Source organism: Canis aureus, chromosome 3 (assembly GCF_053574225.1).
Source record: "Canis aureus isolate CA01 chromosome 3, VMU_Caureus_v.1.0, whole genome shotgun sequence".
Classification (NCBI taxonomy): Eukaryota; Metazoa; Chordata; class Mammalia; order Carnivora; family Canidae; genus Canis; species Canis aureus.
In genome coordinates, this window is record NC_135613.1 from 83,287,623 (window position 1) to 83,303,873 (window position 16,251).

At 53.3% G+C, this 16,251-nt stretch overlaps 1 protein-coding gene across 5 annotated transcripts in view; it reads left to right on the top strand.

Annotated features, from left to right (window-relative positions):
• Positions 1-16,251, top strand: part of FLI1 (Fli-1 proto-oncogene, ETS transcription factor) — a 122,624-nt gene that overhangs the window by 28,838 nt on the left and 77,535 nt on the right. Inside the window, exon 1 of one of the 5 annotated variants that reach the window (XM_077894153.1) lies at positions 6,684-7,228. The exons of the other annotated variants lie outside the window; for them this stretch is intronic. Coding sequence (XP_077750279.1) covers positions 7,184-7,228 — 45 coding nt within the window. The 5' untranslated portion in view covers positions 6,684-7,183. Of the gene's footprint in view, positions 1-6,683; positions 7,229-16,251 lie in introns of those variants that run through there. 5 annotated transcript variants of the gene reach the window in all.

The window sequence follows — 16,251 nt, forward strand, 5'->3', positions numbered from 1 at the left end:
TGAGTAGTTACCGATGAGCCAGGCACTGTCTTTATTGCATGTAAATGCATTGTAGCACTTCTTTCCCACCGCAGCTCGCGGACTACATCTATTATTAGACACGCTTTACCGATGAGAAGGAACCGAGGCATAGAGAACTCCAGTGACTTGCCCGGAGTTATGCAGCTAGTGGGGTCTGTGTGATCCCAAAGACTTTACTCACTACATATGTGAAATATTTTCAGCTCTTCAGAATAAGAGCTCGGGGTTGCTAAGTGACTAAACATATACAATTAATTATGCCTGCCCTGGAATACAAGAGTGTTAACATTAGCAGAAGTTTATTTTTGCAATTCCTCTGGCCTTCTGGTGTTTCCACATGCCTCCACCCCTTTTCCTAACTGTATTGCTCTCCTGTTGTTTAAAGGGGGAAGGAAAAAAAAATGCAGTTTCAGACTTGTCCAAATAGAAAATGAATCGCATTCACACCAGCCAGTGCCACGGCGAGAGACTGACGTGCAGATGCCAAGCACGTTTGGGGAGAACCTTCTGTTGGCGCAGTGGGAATGTGGGACCCAGGCGCTGTTTTACTACCGAGATCTTAAACGGGGTTCAAGGGTCCTGCTATGACCTCCTCTGTCCCCCATCCCACCTCATTTACTTGGATGTGAAAGAGAGAAAACAACACTTCTACCTTCTTGAGATCGAAACAATAGACCTCGCCTGTGCTACTTTTATTTCCCCACTGGGGAATCTGGGAGCTGACCTGATTGAATTCCACTCGTAGAGGTCATGCTTTGAATTCAAGGCAGAGGAAAAAGCGAAGAAAACATTTTGCAATGATACCCCACCGGGTCCGAGCACACCGGGGCCTCTGGTCGTCCTCGCTGCTTTGTGGCCTGCTGATAAGGATAACGGGGATGACAAGCGGAACATTTCCAGGACAAAGGAAATTCCCTGTTTCATTGTTCTGAGGAAGCCACCGGTCCAGCTCGGGAGAACAGGGGTTCAGGCCCAGAGGCACAGATTTCCCGGCCCGCAGGCTGGAGACGCAGAGTAGGGCTGGTGTAGTGCGGCGGGATGGGGAGCTGCCAAGCGGCTCGCGAGCCCGTCTGTCCCTAATTTCAAGTGGGGCGTGCTGGCGTGGTTGGGAGTCAAGGAAGGGTCACTGCAGTTTATGGGGTTTGCAGGGGGGGTTAGAGAGGCAGGCATCGCAGGTCGGGAGACTCAAAAGCCTGAATCGTATAATGCGGCCCGCTGAAGAATCGCAGAAAAAGCGCCAAGAGATTTAGAGAAGTTGATCTGGTTTTGAGTTTAAATTCTGGACCTCTTTTCCTCCCCACCCCCTCCAAGCCAAAATGTCAGAAAAAGGGCCTGGTTTCCCTTTATGGAGTGCAAAATAAACAGATCTTCAGCAGCGGGAGAGGGGCCCAGTTCCCCAGCCCATAATGCCAGAGCTGGGGGTGGGGGGCCGTGGGGAAAAGCAGTTAGTCTTCTGTCTGCTTAGTATTTGGCATTGACTTTCATTTTCTCCAACCTCTGTTTTCTAGAAGCCTGCCTGTACGGGAAATTCAGGAATAAAAGAGAAGCTGATCTTGGGGGTTTTCTTGCCAGACTTCAAAGGAGGTGGATTTGGGATTTTTGATAGTTCGGAGAGGCATTTGCAAAATTAAAACCGCTTTGGGGAATTGAACCCAGAGACGGAGACCTTCGCTCTTGGGCCCGTCCCAGGGCTCTGGTCCAGTCCGGCTGGAACCCGAGCCCTCTGGGCTCCCTGCGGGCCCCTCCCAGCCCGGGGAGCGCGCCGAGCCCTGGGCACCGCGGGGTCAGCTGTGGTTAGCCTGGCCACAGGGCTCTGCATTCCTTCTGGGCTTTGCTTGGTTTGGGTGGGTGTGACCACGAGTTTACTCTGGAGAAAACTGAGACAAAGAGTCTAAATTGGGCAGGATCTCGAATCTAATGACTTGTTTACAGATCCTGTACTTTTTCCAGGGCAGGGAGGAGGAAGAGGAAAGGGCAAGCTCGTCACTGTGGGCATGGCACATTGTTGTTTTTCATTCTAAGGAGGCAGGATAGTTTCAGAAAGCAGCAGGGCATCTGCCCGGCAGCCAGCGGGCACAGGGCGCTCTGTATAATTTTCCAAGGTGGGGAGGAAGCCGCGCAGCGGCCTGGGCCTCTGCCACCGGCTGGGCTTCCGGGGAACGTACCGCTCTGGAGAGAATGCCCGACCTGCCACATGAAAGGCCCTGTTTCCTCCTGCTGCAGCTTCGAGCGATGGGGAGAGATTACCTTCCTCACCCCTGCTCCAAGTGCGCCCCAACCCAGAGCACCCGGTGGCGAAGGTGCACCTGCGGCGAGGCTCAGGAAGCGGGGCGGGGCTGGGGCCAGGAGAGAGGAGATTCCCAGGAGGCACCCCCCCTCCCCACGCACACACCAGAAAAGCAGACTCCCTAAGCTTGTGCCTGGAGGTGGCGTGGATTCAGTGATTGCTCAGCGTCAGGAAGGCCTCCAGAAGAAAGGATACTGCAAGTGGGAAGACTTCTTCCAGCTCCTGGCAGTTCTGTTGGGGCTCAGAGGGGCCCCCTCCCAGACGCATAGGGTCCCCAGGGTTTAATCCCCAAAGGGCAGGTGGTGGGCTGCAGGGGAGCGAGGGAAGAGCCTGCAGCCACACGCTCCCTTTCCTCCGCACCCCAACATGTGAGGTGTATATTGCAATTGCCCATCTCGTGATGGGGAGATTGAGGCCCAGAGACCTTAAGTCATTTACTCGAGGCCACACAGCTGCTCGAGGCATCATGCCTCATCTCCTTTGCACCCCATTTATACGGGTCTACAAGGCGAGACAGTCTCTCCCGTGTGCCTGCGCCCCCCGAACTCAGGAGGACGTGGCCCCAGGAGGCCGTCTGCTACCTCTCCTGCACTGTTTCAGTTGGGTGCAGCTGAGTTAAAGTCGTGCAGCCAGAGTGCACCCCAGTCTGTGCATGGGGAGCCCACACCACCATGCATGGAGGGGTCTTGCTATCCAGAAGCCCCCCAATGTTCCCACAGGGGTATCTAAGGTGGTGCCCGGGACCGTGGGGCGGGATGGGAGGGCGATTGTTCCCGGCAGTCTCTGAACAGGGAAGCCCCACAGATCATGGCCCCCCCAGAACACGCTCACTCTAAACCTGTCTCTTAAAAACCCTAGGACCTCCCCTAAGTCATTTGACTGCTGAAATGCAGGGGGGCCAGCTATCAGAACTGGAGAAAGAGGAGGCTGCAGGAGTTCTCATCCCAGCCCTGCCGTCAGCTAGATAGGAGGCCCCAAGCAAATCACTTCTCCTGGTCTCAGAGTTCTCATCTGCAGCCCGAGGGACTTACTCCCCATAGGCTTTGGGATACAGAGGCGACCCCCCCACCCCAGCCTGCTGGGGCTCCCCCGGAGCTGGCTGGCTGTGCGAAGCCCGGAGCTGAGCACCACCTGCCCTTCCGCTTCCCACCCGGCTGGAGTCTAACCAATGGGGAGGCTGGGTCTCTGGGAAGGAGGAGGTGGCAGGAGTCCTGTCCACTTGTTTCCGGCACCTGGAGACTAGAACAGAGGCCATTATTTGGACAACTTATTGTTTAGAGATTTTGTGCGTTTGGGTGTATTTTTTACTTTACAAAAAGGGGGCTTGCATATTTTCCAAATTTCAACTGTTCCTCCCTCTCCTGACCAAGCCAGCTCACCGCCCTGCAACGGGCCACGCACCCTCGTGCTAGCAACAGATTTCACTGCTTCGCTGCACCCCACGCGGGAGGTAGAGGGTCCGTGAAATGGGAGAAGCGGCGGCACAGCTGAGCTGGGTTGGCCTCAGTGGAAAATCCAGAAGTGCAGATGTTGATCCAAATTGGGCTGAAAAATCTCATGAGATCAGGCTTTCTCGGACTTCCTGCTTTTAGCCGAAGCAATGTGTTCGACACAAACGAACTTTCGGTATTTTGAAATTTCCGCTTCTGATCTCAGAACCTGGAAGTCAAGGGCTTTTGTGAACATTTCCACAAATATTGTCATGGTTATTCTGGAGGCCAGGTCGAACCCAGTAATTATGGAGCTTTGGGACACACCACGACCACAGCAGCCTGCGGGGACAGCGACACTGGAGGGACAGAGGCGCCCTGGCGAGGAACTTGGGAGACAGGCAGGATGGGCCCGATTCTAGCTCGGCCCCTTCTGGCCCTGCGACTTACCCTCTTAGACTCTAAGTTTCCTCATCCGTTAGATGAAGAAAATATACCATTTCATAATACCATGAGGACCAGATGGGGGGTGTGCGTGCTCCATCTGTCCCCTCTTCTCATCTATACGTGTGTGCCGCGTACATCCATGTGTGTGTGTGTGTGTGTGTGTGTGTGTGTGTGTGTATCTCTGTGTGCATCTATACAAAGCACCTTTGTGTGTATCTCTTACTTACCTACAACCTGACTAAAGTCCCCCCGGGAGTCTAAGGCAGCCCGTTTCTGATAGGTGCACACTTGGGAGTCGCTAACGTCTTCCTGATTAAAGGGTCAAATGGTGCTTTACACAAATCAGCGAGGTCTCTGGGTGCAGGAAGCATGAGCTCTATGGAGAGACCTCAGGCTCTCTCCGGTGACCAGTGAGACTCACACTGGACCTTGGAAGCTGAGCTGCATTCATAACAGCCGCTTCTGCTTCCAGAGCTTCTCCTGCTTCCCTCAAACAAGCCAAAAGTGATGCCAGGTAACAGGTGCCGCAGGGAAGCAAGGTGCTGTTGGAGCACCGCACGGTCACCGGTTGGGAGCAGCAGAGCTGTGCAGGGATGAGAAAGGAGGAGAGATGGAGAGCCAGGGACAGGAGGGAAGGTCCATCAAAATCCACCCAACGCTGAGAGGACTGGCTCCCTTGGTGAGCCGCCACTGCAGACGCCGCCACTTCTTTCCGTTTCTGTGTTGTGGCCTGAAATTTTCTTTTGCTCACTAAAAAGCATGGTGTTTTTTAACGTATTTTTCTTTAAAACGAAGATTTCCAATGGGATACATCAGCTTTGTATGGAATTGAGAAAATACAGAAAAATCACAAGAGAAACATGCCAAAGCACCCGCAGAAGCCCGCCAAGACCAGATTGCACAACCCAGAAACAACCTGTTCTTGTGTTTCCTTCCAGTCTCTTTAATGCAAATATATAGACATATAGGCCTTATTCTTTTAAGAAAGATTTTATTTGTTTATTTGAGAGAGAGAGAGAGCGCGCAGGAGAGGGAAGAGCAGATGCCCCACCGAGCAAGAGGCCCAATGCCGGGCTCTGTCCCAGAACCCCAGGATCCTAACTCGAGCCGAAGGCAGACACTTAACTGATGGAGCCACCCAGGCGCCCCTATATATGCTTTATTTTCATATAACCAGAATCATACTGTTTTGCAACCTCATTTTATTCTCTTTTATTACTAAATTATGGATATTTCCTGCATCGTTAAACATTCTTCTACATCACTCCTCCTAATGGATGTGCATTAAATCATTAAATGAGCGTTAAATGCCAGGCTTTAAGTATATGTCACTTTGGTTCCCCCCAGTTTCTGGACCTAGGATGGCATTTTTTTTTAATATTTTATTTATTTATTCATGAAAGCCACAGAAAGAGAGAGGCAGAGACACAGGCAGAGGGAGAAGCAGGCTCCCTGCAGGGAGCCTGACGTGGGACTCGATCCCAGGACCCCAGGATCACGCCCCAGGCGGAAGGCAGATGCTCAACCACTGAGCCACCCAGGCGTTCCTGGGATGGCATTTTGTAACAGGGCTGGACTCTTTTCTTTTTTATTTCAATAACATATTCTTTACAGCCTTTAGAAAAGAAACCCACATGAAATACTGAAAGAGGGATGTTAAAAAAGTCACAGAGTCCCCCTTGAGTCATAAAACCGGAGGCAAGAGAGGCGGGGCCAGCCTGAGCTCACCTCCCTGGCCTCACCCCATGGAAGCCCATGAGACCAGATTACAGGCAAACCCAGGACCTGATCTGATAGCACAAAGACACCCACAACTCTGAATTTCCTGCTGCCACGAGGCCTCTTTTTGCATAGGCTGTTTGACTTACACATACGTGGAAAGCAACTACTAAGAATAGAAGAGTTGCCTCTTTTCTTCCGTTGTCAGACTCCCAGGTATTGCTCAGCCGGTGCGGGGCTGGTGCAGCTGCCTGCTGCTCCCCGGGCCCTCCAGCAGCAGGGTCAGCAGGCTCGGCGACAGCAAGAGGCCAGTATGATTCTTTCCCCTGCTCCGTGTGTGGCAGAGGTTGGGAAGGCAGCTTTCTGAGGGCTCTTTGTCCAGCGAGGAAGCAGGACCTCTGCAGGTAGGGGGCCCTCTGGCCACCCCCCTGCGCTTCCCCCGCCACCCGGCCAACGATTTTCTTCTTCTCCAGACTCCTCTAACCTGAGCTCGCTCAAGCAACCTTGAGAAGCTGGCACCTCCTGGCAACTTTGGTAGAATCTGCTGGGTGCTGACAAGTTTGTGAACAAGCATTCTGTGTGAGCCCCTCAGGACCAGCCCTGTGTTGGCTCCCCCGCCCCGTCCCCCCGCCGGCCCCCCCCCCCCCCCCCCGCCCTCATGGTGCCTTGCACAGCTGGGACGGTCAAGCTCTTCACTGATGCCTTGACTCATGCTGCCATTCATTCATCCCACCGATACGAACTTCGTGCCTCCCATTGCAGGCATTGTATTGGTGGTAACAGTAGGATGGGGAATAAAAACAGACAAGATCCCTGCTGTCCTGAGAGATACGAAGAATAAGAAGGAAGCAACTAGAGTGGAAGAGTGTGTGGTGGGGGGCTCAGGGGAAACACCTGCTGAGTTATAAGAGATCCTTGATGCTCTTCTGTGTGATGTCTGGCATTGGGATCCTGTCCTTAACGTATCTCCAGCCTCTCCGGGCATGGCTCTGAGCTGAAGAGAGACCATTTCTTTGTGCAAGATCAGTTACCGGCAGGGGAGCGAGCCTGGCTCAAGCACACAGCCCCAGAGACCCTTGTGGTCAGGGAATTCCTAAATGAACTCAAACTTTTGGGGGCTGGGATCTGTTTACTCTTGGCACACTGGGATTTCCTGTTTCTAAGAAAATGGGCTTAGATGCTCAGCTGCATTAACCAAACAACATGTTGACGCAAATGAATCTGAAACTTGCCAGCTCCAAATTCTCAAGAAGGTCAGCTTTAAGAAGGAAGGAATTGAATGACGTTCCAGGTCCTGAATTACAAGCCAGGTGACTCAGGCCAGGTATTTATTGGTGGATCTTCTTTCCTAACCTTCTAGCCTAAAACCCCACTAACCAGCTTTAGAGTCAGAGACTCCCTGGGTCATTCTGGACCAGGGAGAAGGTGGGAGGAAGCTTTCCCGTGACCATGGCTAGCCTTAGATGTAGGTGTCCTAGGTAGCTGTAATGAGAGTCTCTGAAAGATTTGCCCCCAAAAAATTCCATCACCAGTATCCTACCTGCCTGATATGGTCACACTGAGCTCATTTCTTTGAGCCTCCAGGAACCTCATGTCAAAATGCAAAAGCCTCTCGTTGACATGTCTTGAGTGACTCCATTTACCACATGTGCTTAGCATAGCAAGGTCCTGTGAATGTGGCAGGCCTGGCAAGTTTTGACAGGGTGTGGGGAGGCAAGGGGAGAAGTGGAGGAGACTTTATTAAGGGATGCTTTTTAGAGAGGCTCAACCCACAGAGGGGAAGGCACCACGGTGGGCGTGCAGGAGGAGGATGTTCAGACAAGAGGCAGAACAGGCTGCAGATACCAGTTTGCTGATGGTAGACATCAAAAACCCACCTGGCCTACTTAGCTACAGTAGGCCTTCACATGGAGCCTTCACCTTCTTATCTATGGTCCTGGGGTGTGAGCCAACTCTGCAGGGAAAGGCCTGCTCAGGCTCCAGGGGAGACAGCTCTCTCTGCTGGGAAGAATTCTATAGTTGTTGTCGTTGTTGTTGTTTTTGTGGGGTTTTTTTTAATCAATATTTGAACCAAGAAACGAGTGGTATGGCTTCCACAGTAAAGTGCAATGATGTGAGTCAAAGGGTGTAAATTATTGGCGATTTATTCCATCGCAGAGAGTATAGTCCCTGAGATGTGGCTGATGATTGTTACTTCATCAGCAGCGAGTCAAACGAGGTAAAGTTCTCCTGGGAAAACCCAGAGTCTGGAGAGAGATGCAGAAAGTCAACGTCGGAACATCTAACACAGTCATTCATTTTGTACACTGGTCATGTATCAACTAATGGGAACCGTGGGGGAGTCTCCAGAGAATTGGGAGAAAAAAAATAATATCGGCAGAAAAAAATAATATCCATGACAACTGCCTATGAGTCCAAAACAACAGTGGAGTGAAGAGGACAGAGAAGCAAGTGAGAGATTAGGCAGCTAAAGCAAGAAAACCAAAACAAACAAAATTCAGAAGGAAAGGAAAAGGAGCTGTGGGCTTGGGCTAGGGTGGGAAGTCTTCGTGGAGGAAGTACGTTGTGATTCAGGAAGGCTTGTCTTTGCTGGGCCTGCATCTTTGGGTGATAAGAGGCCTGAATAGGTATCTTTATAAATGGTGGAGGCTGCGGAGCAGGGTGGGCGGCAATGGCTACGGTCAATGTTATGGAACTCGTGCATGAGGATATAGACATTTCTATATTTCTAATGGAAATAACAGCACTGCGTTTCTAGCGCCATGTGTGGGCTGAGCGTCGGGCGGTGGCCGCGTGTGGGGCACAAGGAAAGGAGGAGGACAGGTGTGGGAGGACTCTGCTTGAGATTCCAAGGAAGAGATGAATGGAGCCCATTCCTTCTCTCAGTAATTTAGTGATCAAACGTTTACTGAGCACCTACTACCTCTGGCCGGGTGCAGCCCTGTGAATGCAGTTGTGCAGAGGACAGGGTCGGTGCCTTGGATTAACTCAGAGTTCCCCGAAGGAAACAGGCATAAATGGATGCTCACACACTACAGACCAGAAAGTGCTTTCGAAATATGTGCAAAGCATCCCAGGAAACCAACTGAAGAACAACTAACTCTGCTGGAAAGGGCTGAGGGAGTTGGGGATGGCTTCCCAGGGTGCAGGTATCCACAGGGTTGATTTCTACAATGACCTGGCATTTACCCGACACCACAGTCCAAGGACAGGGAAGAGGCATGAGCGGGAACGTGGGAAAGAGTGTGCCACAAGTTGTGGAGGGAAGCTGGAAAATAGTTTAAAAATTTTTACACCGGACGGTAGAGAATTAGATCTTATGTTGCAGGTGACAGGAACATTATTAGCACATGTTTTTGTGAGACAGGATGACAACCAACATCCCATTCAATTCCAGTGAATAAGCATTGGTAGAGGTCCTCCTCCAAGGCAAAGCACTCGCCGAGCTGGGTAGCTCTATAGGGCATGCAAAGAGGACGCATCCCAAGCCCCCAAGAGAGCCCCCCACCAGCAAATTTGGAGAGAAGCCAGTGGAGACAGAGGGTGAGGAGAAACATGACCACAAACAATTCTGATATAAAACTGGAATGGCTTCCTTGTTCTCGGAGAGGTGAAAACAAAGGGTTATGGAGGCAGAGAGTCTCCACAGCCCAGATTTGCCTAGGCCCTCTCAGGCCCTAAGCAGGCCTGATCTGGAGGGCCAACCCTCCCTCGTTCCTTGGTCACATGACCACGACCCTCCCTCCAACTTCATCAGGGTCCACAGAGAGCTGTGGGGTTCGAGTCCAGAGGCCAGCATAGAGAAGACACCCAAAAGCCGCCCACAGCGAGCTTGACAGCTCACTGTCCCCACAGGTCTCTGTGCTCTGCCCCGGGGTGGGGGTGGGACTCTAGGCTGTAGCTCTAGGTGTCCCGTTGCTTCAGATAAAAGCTATAATTAGCTGCCACAAGTGCAGTGACGGTGGGAGGGGCCAGGGGAGACCTGAGCGTGAAGTTTTTTGGGGATTCTTTTATTCCTGGCGCCTCTGGTTGCCTCAAGTCCGTGTTCAGCTAAATACAGCTGACCCTTGAGCAGCAGGTGTTTGAACTGCGTGGGCCCGCCTGGCCTGGGATCGTTTGCAGTCCAGCAGGGCAAAAGTATTGGCTCTTCCTTGTGATTTTCTCAGGAACGTGGTCTCTTCCCCGGCTGGCTTCGTTGTAAGAACACAGTGTATAATGCATATAACACACAAAATACGTGCTAACTGCTGTTTGTGTTCTTGGTAAGGTCAAGAGGGGGAGAGCCGAAAGCTAGAGCTGGATTTTCGGTTGGGCGCGGGGTTCCACGCCCCTAAGGTCTGCGTGATTCGCATTATTCGAAGGCCAACTGTACTTATTTTTCACGTGTAGAGTAACCCACTAGGAGAGCCTGCAGTGGATGCCTACAGAATACTCAGAAGCTCAGGCAGGGTCTCCCGGGGTCTCCCTCGCCCTCTCCTGCCCTCTGTCCCCAGCACGAGCGCGTTGTGTGTCCATGCGGGTGGGCATCTAGAAGCAGTACATGGGCCGCTGGCAAGTCGTCTCCAAATAATGACCAGGAATAGTCAGCTCCTCACGTCTCACCTGTGAGCACGGGCTGCCAGGGGCTCCGGGATAAGGAGCACCCTCCAGGGCAGCCACCTAAAGGTGTCCAAGAGCCTTTCACTAACAGAGGCCTGGGCGAGAAGGCGAAGCGAAGACGAGGCTGCCACACGGGCCTTTTGTGCATGCAAGACATGATTTACAGACATCTTTCATCCTTCCTTTTATTCTCTCTCCTTTTCTTTCTCTCTTGCTCTCTATTTGACTGAGTTCTATTTGACTGGTGGTTTCAAAACTAGCAGCTGCAAACTTATGAAGGAAAAAAAACCCAAACCGCAAAACCCTTCTTGTGAAAACTGTGTGTGCCAGTCTAAAAGCGGTAGGCCGTGCGGGAGGAGCGCCTGCGAACGTGTCAGGAAGACAGAAGCAGGGAGTGTGAGGATCACAGCCGTCTAGAGCGGAGGATTACAGCGCCTTCAGGGCGCGCAGGGGTGTAGGGGAAGGGCTGCAGAGGAGTTCGGGAGGAGGGAGGAGCCCTCACAGGCCAGGAAAGCCCTCGGAGGAATGGCTCCCTGCATCAGCTGAGCTGTCTGAAACACTCTGGCTTCCCAAATGCAAATCAGACCAGCTGTTACTACCACATTACTGGTATCTTCCCCCCAGAAGGCCCAGGATCCAGCTTCTACTCCAAGTCCACCGGGGAACTTCTGAAGCACGGAGTAACCCCTGGGTCTGGGTCCCAGCTCCTGCATCACCCCCAATATCCCCAGCTAACACCCACTCCTACTCACCTATGTACTCACACCCTTCAGACACCACTGATCAAAAAGAAAGATATCTCCCCGCCCCCGCTCCTGTCCCAAACCCCTACTCCATTGCTACTTTCAACCCACAGGTCCATCTAAGGGAGTAGGGAGTAGGAAGGATGTGAGGAGAAATCCTAAGGCCCTTTGAGAGAGAATCAAGTTCCTGTCTGGCCCAAGACTGGAAAAGAAAGTCCTCCAAAGTTTCATTGAGTGTTAGGTCTGGAAGGGAGAATTCTCAGAGTGACATGGAACTGGCCAAAGCTCTTGGTCCTGGGTCTCTTCTTGCCCAAGCTCCTCGCCATCATCTAATCATTGGCCAGCACAAAGAGGGCGCTTGAGTTGTTTGGCCAGATGGTTGAGAGCGTTTCCTTGCACGCCGCTGTGGATGGACTGGGCAGGCCGTGCACGGGCCCACAGACCCAGACAAAGGGGGCCCACCCCAACAGGCCCTGTGGACAGCACTCGTTGCCAGGTACCACGGGAAGAGTACAAAAGAGAGGGGCGAGGTAGGGCTCAATGGAGAAGACCCAGGTGGGCTCCAGTTGCAAAAAGAAGGCAGAAGAAATCTAGGTAAATTTGAGTATAAGTATGTGAGGAGAAGCAAAGTTGGTGAAGTGATCAAAACTGGGTGGGGTTAATGAGAGAAAGCTTCAAGGAGGAAGTAAGTTCTGAGTAGAGGTTGAAGGAGGGGAGGGACAACAGGCTGGGGTAGAGGAGGGGGAAGAGGAAGTGTGTCCTGTGGGGGAGGGTGCTTTGTCTTTGGGAAGGGTAATATTGATTGCATGGTGGCCCCGGGAGCTGGGCCATGCTTGAGGTCCTGCCTCCAGGCAGTGTCGTTTGGATACATTTTTAAGGAGGAAGAATAATATTATTTACTAACCGTAGTCACGTGGGGTAGTGGGAAGACTTTGGAAGGGGCCCAGGCTGGCATCAGACAGATCTGAGTTCAGATCTCAGCTCTGCCCCCTGTAAACTGGGGAGCCTCCCACGCTTCACCTTCCTGAGCTAGCTCAGGAGGAAATGTCTTCTTAGGGCTACGGTGGGATGGAACTGGACGAGGAAAGTCAAGGTGCTCAGTTTTGTACCTGCCGAATAGTAGCTGCTCGATCCATAGTGACCGGGAGGCTATATTCTATTGCTTGCGGATTAGGAAAGCAGCCACAGGATACTGCTCCAAGCCTCCAAGGGCAACAGAATAAGGGATCGTCTCTGCAGCCAGGCCCTGTTTCAGCCCTTCAGTGCAGTAAGTCCAGCAAGACCTCAACAGATTGCCGTGCTAGGTGCTAGGTGCTAGGTGCTAGGTCTAGGGCCGCAGTCGTTTGTTTGCTTGAGAAGCGGGTACGTCCAACCCCGGGTGCTGAGAAATGTCCAACAGCCAGCTCTCCGGCTTTGTGCGACGTTCCCGTTTGCATGATGTAGATACCCTGACCAGGGTGTGCCTCTAGCTCGAGAGGTGGGGTCACTGGACGTACAGCTCGGGGGAGAGGCGTGCAGCGAGCACCTGCACACCAATGCAGTGGGGGACCCGCATCCCAGGGGCTGGCCGTGGCCATCGCGGTGCAGGACGGCCCCCCGACGGCCCCGTTGGCTCCCTGATTGTTGGTCAAGTGGAAGGGTGCCGAGGCCAAGCGGCGGAGGAGCAGCATTCCGTCTGTCTTCTCCGTCCTGCGTCGGGCAGAAGTAAAGGTTCCCTCCCGGCACCCACTTCCTCTCGGGACAGTTCCATACTGACTAGCCAGGTCGCTTGCCTCCCAAGCTGAAACAGAACCAAACAGGGGCTCCGTCGGTGGGCCTTCGGCCGAGCAGCAAGAGGAATAGGCAGAGGCATAGGGGGAGCTAGCGCCGCCCCAGACCCGCTCTTCCCAGCCTGCGCAGGGGCCACGGTTCACCCCTGTGGGCACGGGGGGACGTCGAGGCAGGGCACTTCCCCCCTTTAGGGGGCAGCAGGGTCTGGCTTCATCCTTGCTGGATTATCTGGCAGGGGCTGTCACAGACTCGTGGGTGCCAGATCCAGAGAGGTCTTAGGAATTGTGGGTGAGCCCCCTTGCCGCCCAGGGGAGGGTCCTGGGGGACAGCCCCCCCCCCAAGCTGTGTCAGATCTAGAACCGGACTTCCCTTTCTTGGCTGGACGGTTCTCCTGAAAGCTGATGCTCTTACACATTTCTCACATCATCACGTCTGCAATTCCTGTGGCCCCTGTGAGCGTGAGGTCCCTCAGGCCAGCCGTGTGCCTTTCCTTTCTGGAGAATTGCTCACAGGTGCTCCGCACGGCGCCGGGCAGACGTGGGGGGCGAGCGGATAACGCAGATCTGCTCCTGTTTGTGGCGAAGGGAATGATGGCAGGAGTAGTGGGAAGAGGAGCGGAAGAGTCAGGGTGGGCCTTCCAGCAAATCCCATCTTGGGAATCCGTTCCCTCCTTCAGTTACACGGGGTACGTCCTTTTCCGTCCCCCAGTTTTACACGCGCAGGCATCACCAACTTTTCTGGAAGAGGAGGGCACCCCGCCTTCCTCACATCATGCTCCGGGGGATCGGAAAGCATGGCAATCCAACCTCATTGGGCTAGCCCCCTGGCTCGGGGTGGGGGGCGAAGTGACAGGAACCCACAGCTCTCCACCAGCTCGACTCCAGCCCCCAGAGAATGTGCCCTTCTGCGGGGGGGGGGTCTGGTTCAAGGAGGTGACACCCACGTTGAGCCCTCACGCTGCCAACGGAGTGGGGCTCGCACCGGCCTCGGTTCCTGGAGAGCTTGCTCGGCCTCTGCGTGAATCTTAACCCTAAAGACAGGATCGCAGTCGAGTTTCATCTGCAGGGAGCACCTCTGCCTTGCGACCCTACAGACGAGGACGCTAGGGTCCCCGGGCCAGGCTCTGCCGAGAGAATCTGTTGTGCAGCGTTTAAAAGGAAAAATGTAGGGGCTCCTGGGGGGCTCAGTGGCTGAGCGTCTGCCTTTGGCTCAGGTCGTGACCCCGGGGTCCTGGGATCGAGTCCTGCATCGGGCTCCCTGTAGCCAGCCTGCTTCTCCCTCTCTGTCTCTGCCTCTCTCAGTGTCTCTCATGAAAAAATCAATCAATCAAAAAAAAAAAAAAAAAGTAGAAGGAGGAAACTAATGGAGTTACAGGGTGAGATCATTATATTTATAAACAATGAGCCCGTGCTAGCATTTCAGGTGTCCTGATTTATCTCGCAGGTGGGAGGGAAGAGCTGCTGGCAACCTTTCACTCAGGGCCCTGAGTTTTGGAACAGGATTTCCTCTGCAAGTTGCCGAAGATCAGATAAAAGTCTTAATCTCAGGCACACATAGCCGCAGGCTTTGGCCTCTGCCACTGTGTGCTCCGCTTTCAATAAGAGACTGAACAATGGTTTGGGACTGGGGCAGCGAAGGAGGTGGGAGAGGAAAGGAGCAGGCCGGAGGTGGAGGGGCTTCCAGGGGCGACCTGCCTTCGCCAGAGGCTGCCAGTGCCGGGCTCAGGGCACCCCGGGTCCCTTTTACTGCCTTTGGCCTCCTTGTGCCGAGGAGAAAGCATCAAAACAGACTCCAATACCTACGCCTCCGCCCCCACTTTAGATCTCTGCTTCTTGAGCTGGGTCCTCGTGAACCAGCGTCCCAGGCCTTGGCCTGGGGGAGTGCTGGGGGGTGGGGGGTGGACCGCGAGGAGGAGGAAACGTTGAAACTGCCCTCCAGATTGTTTGTGCCTATTTTTTCACAATGCATCATACGACTGTAACGTCTTTTCAGAATAGGAAGGGCCAAGACCACATTTATGAAGTGGCACTCGCTTAGAGGCTGCTCAGAGGGACGGGAGTGAGCCAAGCCCCCGAGCAGTTGCAGCCTCAGAGTAACAGTCTGTTGGTGTTGAATGAGGTGCCAACTGAGTCAGCACAAGGCGAGGGCCTTGAAATCGGGGTCCGTGCTCCCCAGGATTCTGCTCTGCAGCCCCCCCCGCCCCGGTGCATATCCTTACTACCCCAGCCCCGACTGCCAGTGGAGCATGTACTCCGTCACATGGGTACTAGGCTCACCGCTTTTACCTGGATTCTCTCCTCTCCTGCTCACAACCTCACTATTCCCATTGTACAGATGCAAACCGAAACCGGAGTCTCAGAGCCCTTTCCTAACTTGCCCCCAGGTCACCTAAGCAGGCACAAGTTAGATCAAAGCACTGAGGCCCAGCTTGGCTTTTGTGAGACCAGCATTTCAATGACCTGCTGCTCCTAAGGCAGGGGGTACAGGGCGGGTCAGAGCTGCTGAAGCCTGGCCCTGGCTCCAGAACATGCATTTCAGTCTAGAATTCCAGAAGTAAACTGGGCGCTGGGAGGAAGTCACATCCAAAGCGGTGAAGAAGGAAAGAGCTGGAATGAGGATGCTTTTCCCTTTCCTTCTGGCTTCTCTTGTTTGAGGACAGAGGTGGTCTGCGGTGCTGGGCCCTGCGAGCCGGGCGCCCACAGCCTTTCTGTTGGCTCTGCCCCGGCAGGATCCAGGGGAGCTGGACCAAGGGCCATGTGAGGGCCATACTGGGAAGGGATGGACTTCTTTATTTGCCTGGAGAATGGAAGGCGGAGGTGGGGGGAGCAAAGTCTAATTAATGCGTTTCAGGGGAAACTCAATCTACAGAATGAATGATTTTCCCAGATGGGTTGTATTCAGAGGCTCATGAAAATCCTGCATTTTTCCATTGCTGTTTCCCATCCTTTCCGAGCCTTGGCTGAATGGATCCGGAAATCCTTTGGAAAAGAAAATGCACTGGTCCGTTCACCTTGAAAAGGCCTAATGTCCCTCTTCCTTCTCAGGTGGACTGATTAATTTTACAAGCACCTCAGGAGGCCCTGCGGAAAAGGCAGATGCCATGTCCTCTCCCGCTGAAAAAGTTCATAATAATCTGTGCAAAACAGCACCTTTGGATAAACACAATGTGGCTATATATATACCCCTGGCCGTTTCCTGTTGCTCTTGTAGCTTGTGCAGACTCAAAGGTAGGGTG